The sequence below is a fragment of the Chenopodium quinoa genome, unplaced genomic scaffold, assembly GCF_001683475.1.
Source record: "Chenopodium quinoa cultivar QQ74 unplaced genomic scaffold, ASM168347v1, whole genome shotgun sequence".
NCBI classification, from domain to species: domain Eukaryota; kingdom Viridiplantae; phylum Streptophyta; class Magnoliopsida; order Caryophyllales; family Amaranthaceae; genus Chenopodium; species Chenopodium quinoa.
The window spans coordinates 1849786-1867157 of NW_018744143.1; the positions used below are offsets into that span (position 1 = coordinate 1849786).

The following is a 17372-nucleotide window of genomic DNA, read 5'->3' on the forward strand; positions in this document are numbered from 1 at the left end:
TAAAGAGTCATTGAGTTCAATTAAAGAGTCGATGACAAGACCTAAACTCAAATGAATTCAAATTACTCCACTACTCTCCCAAATGCATTTTTTTAATTAAGAAATGTTTTGATTTGATTAACCCACTTACCTGCTAAAAAGCTACCGTCGAGGATATATATTGAACTCATTTAATATTTTTTTTATTTTAAAATATTAAAATGAGTAAAAAGAAAAAGGTAAAAATATTCATCCTTAGGTACACCTGTATCTATCTCTATATACACTCAAGTGTATAAAAGATGTTAGTCGAGCACGGCCTTATATATTTGCAGGAAAGGAATTCTAAATCACAAACCAAAATGGGCCATTAGCCCACATTAAAGCCATTACCGTTACAATCAACACTATTTTATTTGAAACTCAACAATTAAACCCCTCAATTCATTTGAGTTCTCAGTTACCCAGTTTCCGTTTCCACAAGTCTGCCGTTCATCTTTACCTGCTTACTATTCAAAGGTACCATTTTCTCTCTCCTCCATTGCTCCTCGTCCTTCTTCTAAACTCATCTCTCATTTCATCATTTCCCACCATTTATATATCTGCAATTTTTGTACTTTTTTTTCTTCTTTTTCTCAGCTTCATAGTTCTTCATTAATGGCGACTTTGAGGGCAATCGGAGGTAAATGCAGAGCTCTAATGGCGGCCGCGAAGACCTCCACTGCTGCTTCCGTTGAATCTTCAGCTACCAAGACGACTGCTGCTAAAAAATCGAAGCCCGTTTCTGCTGCTAGCGCTACTAAGGGTATTTTGAAGCCTGTACCTGTTTCTCCTACTCTCAGTCAATTCATTGGCTCTAACGAAGCTTCTAGAACCGAAGTTGTTAAGAAGGTTTGGGATTACATCAAGCTTCACAATCTTCAGGTATTTTGATTTGATTTTTTTTATTTTGCTTTGTTTAGGGTTTAGGGTTTTAGGTTTGATTGTCCGAAAATTAGTCACATTTTGATTAATTGGTTTTAGGGTTTCCTTTGATGGTTAAAATGTTGATTAGGAAGATTATTTGGGGTTTACTATTTGTGTTTAATGCATATGTCTTGTTTATAATTACATGGTTACTGAATGTTAAATGCCTTTTGTTTTTGTGGTTGTGATTTGATAATTTATGAAGGATAGTAGGACTTAGGGTTTTGAATGTTAATTTGATTTTGTTTGTTGCAAAATTTGTGTTATAGTTTGTTGATTGAGGAGAATGTGAGGGTTTATAGCTTAGTATGGTGGGAGATGTGTTGAGGTGTTTTCTAGTTGCTTCTGGTTGGGTTTGTGATATTCTTCTTTTGATATGTATATATGTATACTCCATTTCAAAATGAGTGGATTTAAGGTTGTCGTCCTCACGAATACTGGCTGTTGCATCGATATTGAAAACTGACAGTAATATCGCATTATTATTTCATCAACATGTACATAACATGAACGTAGAGTAGCTGACTGGACTGATAATGTAAGTAGCATAATAGTATGGGCATAATGATATTGAAAACTGACGAGTAATATCACATTGTTACTTCATTGACATGTACATAACATGAAAATTAGAGTAGCTGACTGGACTGATAATACCATGTATAGAATGCCTTTAATTGCTTATTCCCTCTTGAATTACGTAAGATTTACATGCAACCATATGGTGGTTGGTTGGAAGGTTGATGGGAAAGAGAGCTGTGTCTCACATCGGTAGTTTTTCAACCAAACAAACAATGTTTTAGGCTTGTAGGCATTTTAGATAACCTTTATGTATTTCATTGTTTCAGTTTTAATTTATGTCGATGGTAATAGTGACTGTAGAGTTATTTGAGGGATTGGCATGCTTTGTGTGGATGATGTTTTCATGATAACCATTGGGATATTTATTGGAATCATACAATTTAGAGCTCAATTCAAATTTTGTTAGCATTTAGGTATGTCGTGTTTCGTTGACATATGAATTGACTGAATAATTTAATCCTAGATGGAGGACTTATCTTTATTTTGTAAATTAAAGGACTTTGTTGTGCAATTGAGAATGGTATATTTCGGTTTGAAGTTTATTTTGTCTTCTGTTATTACTTTCTACGATACAAATTGATTATTCAATATTTATTGTTGAAGCATCATCATTTTTGCTGGTCAAAATAGCAGCAGACTATATGAGACGTTGTCTTGTATCATGTTTTGAAAAATGTAATGAATTTGAAAATTGTATATTCTCTTTTCCTTTCCAGTTCTTAGCTTGTCATTATACGCAATTATTGGATCATATGATTTATCTGTTGCCAGTCTAAAGATGAAGCCATGAAGGTGTTTGTTACTGAATATACACATAAGTATCTGAATTTAAACATCAGCTTAAACTTAAGAGGCTAATATAATCTCCTAACCTTATGGCATATCTTCCTTAGCTTACTATCATTTGGAGCACCAGTTAACTTTGATTTCTGTAACTTCCCCTTATCCCTGTTGGATATATCATGTGTATCGGCATTTTGAATTTTTTTTAATATACGATCTTTTTTTAATATGGCCTATGCCTATGCTTATAGCGCCACTATAGCTCTCTGAAGGATTGAAACACTCTATGCTGATTGAAAATTCATTCAAACAAATTCATGTTGAATCAATATAGAGCTATATATTTTACTTTTCATGAAGGTGTATCTATGTGCATATGATACAATTAGCAAAGTTAATTGTTGATGGAGGACTTAGCTTGGTTTTGCAATTTTAGGATTCTGATGCTAATACAGTTCAATACTTCAATTAACAATAGTAATTTTAGGCTTGAAGTTGTTTTGTTGTCTACTATTGCTATTTTCTGCCATGTGAAATTGTTTATCAAGATTTTGTGTGGATATAGTTTCATATAGCTGACCAATTTAGATGCATTTTTAAGTTAAGTGTAACAGATTTGGAACTTGACTTCTTTTTGCAGCATCCTCTTTTGCGTTTCAGTCTGGCTTGTGAATGTGTTTTTCTGATAATATGTGTCATTTATCTGTTACTAAAGTCTGAAAATAAAGTTGTCTGCTTTTAGACATATTATAAGCTTCAGAATAATCCATGTAGTTACTTGTTGAGAATGTATCGAGGCTTGTGTTTCTCTTTGACTTCTTGTGCCCTGTTTGCTTGATAGTCATCTGCTTTTGCATTTGCTCTGACTTGTAGGTTAATGATAGCACTTGAAATGCATGTTGTTTTGCTGCTATTGATTGATTGTAGGAAGTGAATGTCTGTCTTAGGAACTCTCCTTGTCATTGTCAGTGAACACTGATGTTTATTTTCTTCAATGTTACTGCCACAGGGCAACCCTTTTTCTTTATGATTATATGTATCAGAAAGGTTTATTAAAATTAAGATTTGAGTATCTGGTACTCTTTACTTGATCTATTCACGGCCTTTGCTTAACACGGGCTTATATTGTTAAATTGTTTTTCGCAGAATCCTGAGAATAAGAAGGAAATAATATGTGATGAGAAGCTGAAAGTGTTGTTTAGCGGGAAGGATAGAGTCGGTTTCCTGGAGATTGCAAAATTGCTGTCTGTGCACTTTGTTAAGGCAGGTTGACCGCTTGACCATGCCGCTGGATGGAGGAAAAGCTAGCTATATCTATTGATGGAATATGCTAGGTTTTTAAGTTTTAGGGGGTCGATATTGGAGCCTGTAATGTAGGTTTTTGTGCATCGCTTTAGTTGTCCAGTTTGATGTACTAGATTGCCTTTTTTATTCCACATTTCAATCCAAATGGCTTAACCTTTGAATGAATTGTGTAATATGCAAGCTTAAGCAACTTGATCGCCTTTGGGAATCCTCTTGAATGTATGCAAGTCTGGTTGTATATTAAATACTACATATTTCATTTGCTAAATCTTGATCAATTTGTTTGACAATCAGTTTAGCAGAAAATACTACGTAGTAAAATAGATGTATGGCTTTATAAGAGTGACTCAAGTATTGAATATATGAATGACATTTATCCCAAAGGGTTAACTTTCAAAGATATTTGCTTAAAATTAACAAGTACTGGCTTATATTTAATGACTTTTATATAGGGATACAAGTTTAGTACCCTAAAAGCACATAATTTTTCGTACTTAACAAACTAAAGCACCATAAGTAAAAATCACGGTATGATTTTGTATGCAACGGGTGTATTATATACAATAAGTTTAGTCATTCTTAATCGTGTAAAGACTTGTCTTTTATGAAATTGACTTTATACAATACAGTACGAAGTATATAAATTGAAATGACTAAACTTTTTGCATACACATGTTCACCAAACCAGCTCAAACCCTTCCCCCACCCCAAAATTTTTGGCATGGAATAAACTAAAAAGTAACTCTACTTGAATTTTCTAATTGGCAGGGGCAGGCCACTAGTAATTGGGACGAAATTTCCTCCCAACACAAAGAATAGCTTCAAAGACTTCCAAGTCAACTTCAACAGGAGAAAACTTCATTACTTCTGCTAAATCTTACCCAGAACTTTTGTCAAGCTACCATTCTTAAATTCTTCAACACTAGATCTTGTAAGCATTTTTATTTTATTTTGTGTTCATTTATCCTTTCCTAATTTAATACGAATAATCTATGGCTTTTACTTCGCCTTTTAATGCTTTGAGTTTTGTTTCTGATAGTTATTTGTTATAGTTTTTAAGTATTGTGAATTATTATACTGTACTTTTTTGTGGTTTGAATTTCTCAAAGATTTGATTGTTCTTGTAAAAATGATACTGTATTTCTTTTGCTTAATGTTGCTAAATTTTTTATTTGATCTTCTACAGTTGCTTTCTACATTTAGCAAAGGCTTTTGGGAATTCTCTTCACCAAATTATATAGGTTTTCTGGTAATTTAATAATTTACTGGTTTTACACTTAATCATTATCTTGTGTAGTTCATTACATAAACTAGTTAATAGGTTGATTGTATCAGCTTGTGTATTACTAATCCCCTTAATTATTGGTTAGAAAGTAGTTGTGAATATTTATCAATTTATGTGATAGATTAAACAAGCTAGAAAATAGATGACAGAGGACTTGATACTCTAAGAGACACTTTTGTCGCTGTAGTTTAGCTGAGTTAATTGGTTGTTATATACTGATTATTGATAAGTGGAGGAGGGTAGGAGACCTAAATAAAAGAGGAAATTATGGAATAATGCTTGAATATTTGTCTGTGATAATATCAATCAAAATTCTTTACTTCATGTAACTTTCAATGATTGTTAGGGAAGGAAGAAATATAGAAATTCCTGTAATGCTATGTCTTAAATTTCTGTAGTTGAAGAAGATTTGAGGTTTCAAATTTATATCAAGCCATTCCACAAGTTGTTTTCTTGAATATGAAAAACTATAGTGTAAAGTTTGAATGGTTATGAATCTAATGATTATGAGAACAAAATTTTCGATCAATATCATAATTTAATCCATGTAGACTTATCGTCCTGAATTTTAACAGACTGACTTGTAGGTGCTGCAATGGCAAGAGAGTTGTCCACATTGTTATTAGCAGGAACTGCTACTGGGACAATACAGCCTGTGACTGTATGGAACGGAATCAAAGTTGGGAAGAAAATAATAGAATTTATTGGTGAAGTTCCGGAGTGGATTAACTATAATCAGAACCTTGAAAATCATCTCCAACTTCTTAAGAGGAAAACGGAATTCTTAGAGAGTAGGGAAGCTGATGTTGTAATAGAGCTTAAAAACATCGAGCATCAGAGTGGCAGGAAGCGAAAAGAAGAAGTTAACCATTGGTTGAGGAGGGTAAAGACTAAAGTTACTGATGTAAGAAAAGTTGATGATGATATTAACACAGTGAGTTATTTGCCAAGATTTCTCTTTCGTGCATGGTTAGGGAGTTGTATAGGAAAGGAAATCGATCAAGTAAACGATCTTGTACAGCAAGGTTCATTTACTACGGGACTTCTACTTGATGCACCCCGAGATTGTGGAGGACCTTTAGTCACAAGTGACTTAAAGGGGGCAGTTGTGGTTCAAAAGTTGGATGAAATTTGGGGGCATCTCATCAGCCCTTTTACTGTAAGGATTGGTGTTCAGGGACCTGCAGGAATTGGGAAAACTGCTGTCATGGCTCATATCTTTAACCGATTATGCTCATCTTGTCGTGTTTTTTATGTTAATGTACCTCCAGACTTCAGTATCTATAACCTTCAAGCTTGCATTGCGGAAGAATTGAAGGTGGACCACCTACCACAAACAGAAGGAAGTGAAATCAGGAGGGCAGCTAGGTTATGCCAAGCATTCAAATCAATGAAAGAATTTGTTCTTATTTTAGACGGATTACCCAAGGACTTTGCTCCCGGAGATTTAGGCATCTCTTTGGAAGGAAACAAAGGGAAAATAATTGTGACATCTCAATGTCTTAATGTTTGTAAAAGAATGTTGTGTCAAGAAACTGTTGTGTTGGAATCCCTGTCTCGAGAGGACTCAGAGAATTTGTTCATGGAGAAACTAGCAGCAGATAGTCCTCTTTCTGAAGACATTAGGAGTGTTGCTCGCGATATAATTCAGAAATGTAGTGGCATACCATCGAAAATCATCGATATGGCTGTCCAACTAAGAGGAGCTGATGTAAATGAGTGGCTGGACACATCATCTGATATGTGAATTCACTCTTGCCATTAAGATGTATTAGCCCTATAAACACGCGATGTGTTTGTCTAACATTTGGATATCAGCTCTAATACAAGTATATTTTATTGTACTACGTATTAAAACTTCTAATATTGGTTGATTGTAGTTCAAATAATAACTTTTTTGACAATAAAATAACTATGTTAATGTTTTCTTGAATGACAAAGTAATCAAATGTGACATGACTGGCATGAGACCATTGTATTTGTTTATATACGATCTCCTATGCTGCTAATCTGCTATACCTTCCTCTTTAAAATTTAATGTATGATATATTATAAATTTGTAGTTCTTTATTGTTATAGATGCAAGATTGGTAATTCATTCAAAATTTTGATTGTATAAGACAGAATCTCCCTCTTGAAATTGATTGATTGAATATTGATTTTTGTTTTGATTCAATTTTTTTTTTTTTTTTTTTTCCCTTATAATTTAAGCTTTGGAAGACATCTTAAATTTGTTTTTCGTTTTTGGAAGATCAAGTTTTGAACGAATTTGTAGTTTTCTCTACCAATTTTTTTTAAGTTTCTTTTTCACTATTTTTCGAAACTAAAAAAGAAAACTACCAATTCTTTCAAATCTTAATTGCAGTCTTGGTTTGTCCTTACTACTAGGCCAACACTTGGTTTGTTGGAGCATGAAAATTTGATGTTATAGAATAAGCTTCAGCGTTGTACAAAACAAAAATTCCAGACATTATTTCATATAAATCCGGCTAGCTGAACCCACCCCGAATACCTGAGTACCTGATGAAGAATGGCTCGGCAGTGAAAGAGAAATAGAGGGTGCACTACGTTCTCGAGTCCGGTCAAGGGCCATCCTAATCATTTGCTGGTTCCTGGTCATTCCTGTGAGGCCTGGGTTGGTTATCCTGCAACGAACAGCTTCTAACATGTCATTGAGATTTTCCTTCCAGACCCTAATGTCATAATCTACTCCTCTCAGTTCTCTTGCCTTATCAACAATTTTGCCAGGCACACCCCAACAGCGACGAACAATTTCCCTAGCTACATCGTGCACTGGGGGCTCAAGCTCTGATGCAAGTTTAAGTTTTTGCTTAAACAACTCTAATGCTTCATAACAGCAGTTTTTCCTATTCCTTTGATACCATACAACCCGATATGAGAGGATCCCCTCGCTAACCATTCCAATATTGTATTGATATGTAAGTTTCCAGCATTACCAACCATTGGTGTTGTCGCATATTCCACTTTTTTGTTAACACGAACCAGCACCTCTTTAAAATCTCCTCTACTGTTTGATTCTTTAGCTCAACAAGATTTCCTAACCACGCGTGATACAGAAACTTCCAGTACTTATAACGAGTAGTTTGTCTCTTTATGTGTTCTAGCCACTCATCCAAATCAGTGATTTTAAGGTCAGCATTGTTTAACCAAACATCAACTTCTTCCTTTCGAGGCCTTCCAGTCTTAGACTCTTCGTGTTCAACTCGGTTTATCAGATCATTCCGTCTTCCCCACAACATATATATTCCTTTTATATTTAAGTTCTTGCACGTCGGCATTGTGGTTTTTGTAGATGTAAAACCACCGTGATCAATTAATTGAAAAATTGTGTCCTGGTTGATTGACAAAAATTATCAATTTATGCTGTTATTTTACTAATTTATATCAGTGACTTGAAGTGAATTTCTCATTCCAAACCCAATAAATTACCACCTGTAACTAGGGGTGAGCAAAAATTATGGGTACTCAGTTTCGGAACTGGAATTGGTTTAGACCCGGTGGGTCCGGACCCGGAACCAGTTCAACTGGGACCAATTCCAAAAATAAGAACCCGGTTTGTACCGGTTCCAGTTCGAAATTCTAAAATTTTGGACCGGTATCCACTGGGTACCCGGTTAGATATGATACATAGTATGTGGATTGTTTGTGTTTTTAAGAAACTAAAGAGTTATCTACAACCCATTTTAATTTCTAAGCCCAATTGCTTATAAAACTCTCAACCCACTATCAAACAAAACCCTAAAACTCTTAGCCTTTCATTCTTACGCCACCTTCATTCTCACTCCAACCTTCTTTTCCTCTTTCACAGTACTTCTTTCCTCTAAAAAACTTGTTCTCATTTCTCTAACAAGTAAAGGTTTTCAATAGTTTAGGAGATTATTCTTATTTTGAGCTGCATAATTCGAGAATTGCAAAGAATGAAGCAATGGAATATATTTGGGGATTTTTTTTTTATTTCATAGTGAAATTATAATCGTTTATTGATTTTTTTTTTTTTATTGATAATGTTTACTGAATTGTGACAAATCAATATATTGAGGTTTATAGAAATTAATTATGTAGTTAAAATTGTATTGCAATTTAGTTTTAACTTTGGGAAATAATTGAAATAAGAACTGGGTATCCGGTCTTGGAACCAGTTCCTATCAGTTCCGCCACTACGGGACCCGGTTACAACCAGTTCCAGTGCTGGTTCCAAAATCTCGGACCCGGTTATAACTGGGTTTGATTCCGGGTTCATTAAAATTGACCGGGTATTCGATTTTGCTCACCCCTACCTGTAACCCATTTTTTCAACCTAAAACTATTTATATTACTCATTACCCGAACAAGATCAGAGCTAAAGTATCTAGAACACGAAAACTCAACCTTATCTAAACGACTAGATTGTCACCTTTAATCGCTAGCTAGTAGCTACCCATTTCCCTAAAGTTAAATTGTTGATGTAACTTCCAGGAAATATGTACGAAGCAGTAAATTGCATAGGCAAGTTGGGACAGAAGACTTTAAAGGTTGACTCTCCCAACAAAGTTAATAATTTAAGCTCATGTCTTCTACTAAAGTAGTAATAGAGTCCACTTTTTTTTTTTTCTTTTTTTCTTTTTTTAACTCAAAACTCAAATATTCTGCTTCTGTTCTTTCTCTCTCTTCCTCATCAACCCTTGGGAAGATACTGATCGTTTCCAATGATTGAATATCGTAAGTACTTTACCATTTTATTTTCTTTGCATTTTAATTTCTTATATATATTAATTAATTGTTAGTTATTTACTGTATTATTAATTTTGTTCGTTTTTATATTTCTGGAGTTTGAGATTTGATTCAATTGGTTTCCCATTTAAATTCTCTGCTATTTATGCCTGTTACGGTGTAACAGGCAATAAATTTTTTGCAACTAGAGCAAATATTGATTGTTGCAACAGTTATAGGGAAAGCAAAATGTTATGAGCTAGCTGATGTAGCTAGTTTAGTTGGTAAAGTTTTCGAGGAATAATAGTAGTACAGACTACAAAGTATTAAATTATCTAAGTCTTACAGGAATATATCCGAGGCTAAACCCATCTTGATTTTAGTTTACAAGATGCTGGTTCTTGGAAGTTAATACATTGATTTAGCTGATTGTGAAATACTCCGGGTATGAACCATAAAAATAAAATAAAAGGAAGTGCAATTACTAACTTCGTTTCATATTATTTGCAACTCTGGAATATTTTATGTCTAAACACAAGAAATAAGAAATGTACAACAGTACAACTGTTCAGTTTACCCCTCCATCCGAAATTAAATGTCTGGGATAGTTGTAAGCTTGTAACTTTTATAGTTGTCACACCTCCTAAGATAGTATTTGGATTTCTCTATATGCCACTATATGAAATGAATCATGAGGATTTCTCTAATTTTGGGATTATGAAATCTGATCTAAAGCATGGACTGGGGAATTTCTTAGTACATTCCTTTCTTTTGCAGTTAATGCAGTATACACAGCGCTGCTGCTGTTAATTACAGTAGTCTGTTTGCTAAGAGCAGAACGCTTGGACTTGAAAAAGATCTCAGATGGGATTGGTTCGTTTAAGGATGCATTGGACTTCATTGGCAGTTTACCATGGTGGATCCACTTCTACAACAATCTCAACGCCAACGTGCAAACACTCCATGAAAGAAGGGACTCGTTACATGTAAGACTAGATGATATGATAAAGCAGGTTGAAGATAAAGAGTTTCAGACAGGAAGGCGGAGAAAAAGAGAAGTTGATAATTGGATATCTTCTGCTGGAACCAAATGCAATGATGTACAAACGTTATTGCTACAAGATATGTTGAGAGAAACTAATTATTTCTGGAAGTTCCTATATCGAGCTTGGTTAGGTAATCTTGTTGAGAGACTGATTCGAGAGGTGGATGATATTTACAGTTTAGGAGTATTTGAAGAGGTACTATCTCCTGTTAGAGAACGAGTGGAATTCGTGGAAACACTGCTGGTGGGCAAGGCTGCAAATGAGAATAGAAGGAGAATTGTTACGTGGTTACGAAATGGAGTTACTAAAATTGGGGTGCATGGAATCAAAGGAATAGGAAAAACTGCTGTAATGAAAAACATTCATAATCAGCTGTTAGGATGTTATGAACATGTTTACTTCATTACAGTACCTGAAGATCAAAATGAATATAATCTGCAGGCTGCTATAGCGAAAGATTTAGGAATTGACTTGAAGGAAGAGGACTTGCCAAAAAGGGCAGCTTTTTTGCATCGAGCATTGCGACAAAGGAACTTTGTGCTGATATTAGATGGCTTGAAGAAATATCTCTCGGAAGATAAGGTAGGGATTCCGCTTGGTGCAGGAACAGGAAAAATGATCATCACTTCACGATCTCCTGATGTGTGTCGAAAAATTGGGTGCCAGAACAATATAATAACAATCGATCCACTTCCGTATGATGAAGCCTTGGATCTATTTAATCAGGTGCAACAAGCATTCGAGCTTAAGCCTCCAATAGAAAAAGTAGCCCAAAAAATTGTTGAGCAATGTAGGGGTGTGCCTCTCAAAATTGTCGAACAGGCAACAAATCTAAGAGGAGAAGATGACATTGATGCCTGGGAGAATTGTCTAAATGAGATGTTAAAAGCATATGAATGACGACACGTTACTTGTGTGTAAAGTTGAAAAGAAAGTTCATGCTTATGTTGATAGTAATAACACTATACTCTGATTCTTTGAAGTAGGTGTTATAAACGTTCATTTCAATTTAAGAGCAGTTGTGACCGAAATTTTATGAAATATTGAGGCGAGGTTGCAGTTATTTTAAGCATCTCTATCTCTTGTTCTCTTCTTTATCCATGTTTGTTCTGTTGCTGTAAAAATCCAAACTAGATAATAGTCGTGAAGGAATTTCTCAAACATTTTTAAAATTAGTGTTTTCTTATTCAATGTATGCATCTCAATACATCCTCAAATAGAACATTGGTTTAGAACAGGTAACAACTGCAAAGAGAATTAATGCATTAACTGTAGATAAATCTGTTCTTTTAGCCAACAAAATTCAACAAGTGCAACTTGATACCAAGGAAAAAATATCGAGCAGTTCCACAAATTTAGACGCTTGTTTGAAGCGAAAAAATGGAAAAGCAACTGCACTAGTTGCTTGGGCGGTCTTTGCAGGAAGGTTTTTTTTTTTTTGTCTTTGCAGGAAGTTATTACTGGTTCTTCATGGGCATCCTTCCTGAGTTCACTGGAAGAAGCAGCGGCAGAAACCTCAAAAATGCAGTTCAGCTGTAAGAAAGGCATTGAAAGATGGTCTCAGCTGCTAACACCCATTACAATAGAAACTATAGGAGCTGAAATGTGCATGCATAATTCTAGGAGGTGATAATCAAGCAAAGGAAGTGGAATCGAAGCCTATCTACACCATTGCCTTGGTCTCCGGCCTCAACAGTGACCAAACTACCAACTCATAGGCATTGTTAAGAATTAATATTGTAGTTTCCCCCTTTTTTAATCACTCACAAGGTTTGGTAATTCTAGTGGACAATATGAAAGGTAAGGGACTGTCAGATTCTCAACACTCCAACATATGGTAAAATGAATGCCTCACTAATATAAAATCTTTGTTTATATGAAAAAATAGCCATAACTCACTTGCTGAGGCTAAAAGATGAACCAATAGCAAGAAATAAGAAAGAAGGATTTAACTACGACATATTACCTTCTTCAATGCAGATACTCCCACATTCACAGGAGAGAGCATTCCCAACTAGTATCAACAGCACCTATAATTTTCTCATGTAATACAGCTCCAGAACAAGCAATTATTCCACGATCAAGACCTTCCAAATACACTCCCCTTGAAAAGTCCAGTGGGCGTCCTCCTGCATCAGTGACCACACCACCAGCCTCTTGTACAATAAGCACACCAGCAGCATGATCCCATATCTTCTCTTTATAGCCAGCCGTAGCAAACCTCATATAAATTTCTGCATCTCCCCTAGCTATGGCTGCATACTTCACCATACTATATACACGCAAAGGCTTCTTCCTGGAAACAATTTAATAAATTGAAGCCATAAGGTTCAAATACAAACTGTAGAACTCAATGAATAAACAATGATGACATTAAAGTACGAGTTATCAGGGAGGTAACAAGCCTTTCATGTATGAACCAAGTTAAGATTTACAAGTGTATTATTTAACTGCATCGATAAAATTGCCACCAAAGCATTCAAGTTTAAGAAGATTATTCTCATATATAGCAGAGAAAAAAAAAGTGCATATAATTACAGGACAAACGAAATAACACAAAAGAAAAATACAAACCAATCCTTAAAATACTAAGTTAAATGTGCGAGCAGGTTGAGAACACGCCTAATTTCATACTTCATATTATATATGGACATGTGATCTAGACAAATGATGTCTTAATATATTCATGACTTCACATTTCATGATTGATATGAGATTAACTTCACCTCAAGGCTTAAACAATGAGAACATCATCAGTGAAAATAGAGTATTCTTTTGGTAGTCACACACACACACACAAACATTCAAATACACCCACCTAAGTCCTGCACAGTGAGCTACCCCTTCTGTGAAAGAATGACTGGTATTGGCTTTTTCCACTGGTTCACAAAATGTTGCAAGAGCTGGATCCTTAACGGAGGAAACTTGAATTTTTCTCGCAGATTGAAAGGATTTAAGCTTCAATTCTCCATGAATTAATGGCTGCATCCATGCCTTACCAGTGCCTCTCTTTGCATACATTACACAGCCCTTCTCCCACATATCAGGAGAGGCAGAGGACATTTCTGATGCGAGTTGATGATGGTGGTTCACTAGACCCTTCTTCACTGGGTAGTTGGGGCACCCCAGGACTCCAAGTATTACCCTTCCCTCCTCGATCAACGCTAGGGCAACCGCATACTGATTGCCACGTACAAAGCCCAGGGTTCCATCAACAGGGTCCAAAACCCAATGTCTTCCTTTAGGACCACCAGAAGAGTTACATCGACCAATGGCTTCAAGCACTTGGTTGGGGGAAAGAGGAATATTTGAGACTTTAAGACCAAACCTAGGAGCTTCTGAGAAGCTTTCGTTCACTGTATTCACCACTGCCTGCAATAAGTCAGACTTTGAGAGAGTTTGTGCATCTTCCTCAGCAACAATGGACAAATTTTGGCTTCCGAAAGATTCTGACAGTATCTGGCTAACAACAGCTTGTACACTATAATCTGTTCATGCAGTAATGCCGATCTGTCATCAAATTCATGTGCACAAAGCATAACACGAATATAAAGTCAAATTTGAATGAATACACAATTGAAAAGGCTATCCATCAATTAACAAAACCAAAATAACTTAAAAATTAATTGCAAAAAAAGAAAAAAGAAAAAAAAAAAAACAAACAAACAAACAAAAAAAACTGACATTGAAACACCAATGCTGTTCAAGCAAAGGTAAGACAATCTTCAAAACTAAAAAATAATACTCCTATGATTTAGTGTTTAAATAAGCTAGTGGTAGAACATCTTTCCAAGCTATCAAATCCTTTTATATACACCCGGGTGCACCTCATTTGATTTTTTTTTTTTTTTTTTTTTGCTCATTTTAAAATTTTATAATGAGCCAAAAATAAAAACTTTAAGTACACCTTGCACTCGGGTGTATAATTTTTTTTTTTTTTTACCAAGCTATAATTAAACCAGAAAAGTTCTAATTCTGATTCACGACTTGACACGACTACACGACAGGGCATACACAACATTACCCACAGTCATTTTATGAGTTGCCATTCTGTCCTTTTCGAAAGAAAGTAACCTCCAGAGACATAGATAGGACTTCTTTGAAAGGCCTCACTAGAGAGATACTTCAAAAAAAATTGTGAGTCTTACACTCCATTACATCACTTTCTTCGGCAGATTGTATTTCACTAATTGGCTAATCATGCAAAATTTTACCATGGAAAGTCAGAAATTAATAACAGCCTTCAAAGTTCAAACCTTTGTATAATTAATTAACACTTCAAACCATTATCATTTCTTAAGACACCCAAGTGTATGTATAACAGACATTCAATCTGAAGGTATTCGCATTGAGACACCATTATCAAATAATCAATACTAATGCAAGATTATCAAAATTAGTAAGAAAAATGTAACCAAACCCTCCATTAAAGCAATCTAAAGGCATCCCCATTTAAACACCATCATCAAATGAGCAATACTAATGCAATGCAACATAATCAAAACTATTTAATCAAACACTCCATTAAAGGGCACCCAAATTATCAAAAATAAAAATTATCAAAGCATAACAGCATCATACAAAATTTCATAATCAACCCACATTGCCATTAAAATCATAAAACCAAAACAATGCAAAAAAAAAAAAAAAAAAAAAAAAACCCAGAAAACATTCGTACAATTGAAGCATACCCATCAAACAAAACACCTCATGCCAAAATTCATGAAACCCAAATCATAAAAACCAAAAAAATATAAATATAAATAAGTAAAGAGAATTACCAGCAACGGTGACAAGAGAATCATCATCTTTAGAATTGACCTGGGAAGCATTAGTGGAAAGCAAGCTATTCTGAACTCTCTGGCATAAAGCGCAAGCCAAATGAACAACTCGAACAGCAACATCCAATTCCTTGGAAAACAAAAACTCACCTTCCGCCATTTTTAGTCCAGGTTCATTCAAAATCGAGGAGAGAGAAAATGAGGAGATTGGGAGATGGAAATTAGAATTACATGGTATATTTATAATAAATAATAAATAAAATAGATGGGATTTTAGAGTTTTGGAGAGGGTGGATGTTCCTGGTCCATTAATCTCTCTTCCATAAGAAAGGAATTTGTAACAGAGTTTTTGCGTTTTTGTTCTTTTTTTGGTTGGTTTTTGATTCGTAAATTGTACTCGTACAGTATTATTGAAAATCCAAAAGAATTGTTTCATATACACCTTCCGTTTGTTTGTGAGAGTGGCAAAGTGGCCTAACTCTTTAATTAGCTTTTGGCCAATGTCCGGTGTTATTGTTTATTTTTGGTAATTAGCTGATGGCTGATTGATATAACTACAGTAGTTGTTAGCTGGTTTGACTAACTAGTTTTACAAAATTGTTTGGTAAATAGCTGTTAATTGTTAGTTGTTTTAATGTATTTAGCCAAAAAGCTAATTGTTCAATGAGTTCATTTCAAATAGCTTTTATAATGAGATTTTTGTAAAAGAGTTTTTTAAGCCCAAAAAGCTCTTTTAATAAGCTATTTACTAAACACCCAAATTAGCTTTTATAAATAGTCAAACCTCTAATATGGTATAATAAGCTAAAAGCTCTCCAAAAAACTCTTTACCAAACAAGGCCAATTATATGCCATGTCGCACTTATATTATGTTAGAGGTTTAACTCAATTAAAAACTTAAATTGATGGTTGAAGTTCAAAATTGATATAAACTCTTTGTCTTTTTCACTATTTATCTAATTGACTAGACTAATGTTTGTGATTTATACATAAGAATAAATATAATCTTGTGGGTACTTGTTGGAATCGCCTCAATAAATAGTTTATTAACATTCAATTGTTATAATATTTATTTATTGATAATTAAAGTTATTATCAATCAAAGATTTGCATTGGCATATATTCGCAAGAGAAACATTTTATTTATTTAAATACGGAGGGAGTAACATATATTTATATCCCAATGTATGATTGTGATTAGATATATACATGCATAAGTGAACATTAAATATTTAAAATTCATTATTAACTCTTTTTAATATGACTTAATTGACATATAATGTGTTGTTAGACTAGTGGTAAAACTTAAATTTAATTAACACGAGATCATGAGTACAAGTATCAATGTAAAAAAAAAAAATGTTTATTGTTAATAGATGTATATCATGTAACTTTACAATTAATAATTATAACCTACAATATGAAAGATTCAATTTTTTGCCATAAAGTTAATATTAGACTATTTTGAAAATTTTATATGTAATCTTTGTTGCGACAATATATACTACGTAAATGGATTTACTGTGAGAACTGAGGGTGTTAAATTTTAATTGAACACGTAAAGTAACTAAGAAACGATGAAGTAAAGAAAACCAATTAAAACTTTAAACATATTCTAAAGAAGGCATTTAACGGAAAATAAAAGATCAAATTTTTATTCATACATTTCCCATAGGAAAGGAGTACAACTTAACATGCTTAGAAACAAAGCCAAGTAATCCTAAATATATGTTTTGATTAGTTTAGGTAAGCACTCCTCAAAACTCCTTCAATTTCTCATCACATAAGACAGTAATATCCTGCAACTCTACAAAAGAAAAGCTTTTAATATATTTTCTTCTTTTTTTGAATGTGAATTCCACAATTTTTCTTCTTATTAATTCGATGATGATGTTCCTTTTTCAACTTGAGAAGCTTCTCCTCGTGCATTTCTTT

At 34.2% G+C, this 17372-nt stretch overlaps 4 protein-coding genes across 7 annotated transcripts; 3 read left to right on the forward strand and 1 right to left on the reverse strand.

The window, feature by feature from the left end:
• The first annotated feature begins 340 nt into the window (after positions 1-340).
• On the forward strand, positions 341-3905 carry LOC110693229 (upstream activation factor subunit UAF30-like). The gene is made up of 3 exons (XM_021870373.1): positions 341-498; positions 619-903; positions 3457-3905. Exons 2-3 carry the CDS (start codon positions 637-639, stop codon positions 3580-3582), a joined length of 393 nt encoding a protein of 130 aa, XP_021726065.1. The 5' UTR covers positions 341-498; positions 619-636; the 3' UTR covers positions 3583-3905.
• Positions 3906-4281: 376 nt separating this feature from the next.
• On the forward strand, positions 4282-6833 carry LOC110693228 (probable disease resistance protein At1g12290). Of its 4 annotated transcripts, none has more exons than XM_021870368.1 (3): positions 4282-4546; positions 4802-4864; positions 5476-6833. In XM_021870368.1, the coding sequence occupies exon 3, from the start codon at positions 5496-5498 to the stop codon at positions 6645-6647; it is 1152 nt and encodes a 383-aa protein (XP_021726060.1). In that variant the 5' UTR covers positions 4282-4546; positions 4802-4864; positions 5476-5495; the 3' UTR covers positions 6648-6833. The 4 variants fall into 4 exon arrangements, with proteins under 4 accessions (XP_021726060.1, XP_021726059.1, XP_021726061.1 ...); XM_021870367.1 differs by having other exon boundaries at positions 5488-6833; XM_021870369.1 differs by lacking the exon at positions 4802-4864.
• Positions 6834-8605: 1772 nt separating this feature from the next.
• On the forward strand, positions 8606-11728 carry LOC110693231 (putative disease resistance protein At3g15700). Its single transcript, XM_021870375.1, has 2 exons — positions 8606-9619; positions 10388-11728. The coding sequence occupies exons 1-2, from the start codon at positions 9607-9609 to the stop codon at positions 11554-11556; spliced, it is 1182 nt and encodes a 393-aa protein (XP_021726067.1). The 5' UTR covers positions 8606-9606; the 3' UTR covers positions 11557-11728.
• A 392-nt stretch (positions 11729-12120) lies between these two features.
• Positions 12121-15921, reverse strand: LOC110693230 (PAP-specific phosphatase HAL2-like). The gene is made up of 4 exons (XM_021870374.1): positions 15438-15921; positions 13475-14144; positions 12623-12952; positions 12121-12189 (listed from the first exon to the last, which is right to left on the reverse strand). The coding sequence occupies exons 1-3, from the start codon at positions 15871-15873 to the stop codon at positions 12649-12651; spliced, it is 1410 nt and encodes a 469-aa protein (XP_021726066.1). The 5' UTR covers positions 15874-15921; the 3' UTR covers positions 12121-12189; positions 12623-12648.
• Positions 15922-17372: the final 1451 nt, after the last annotated feature.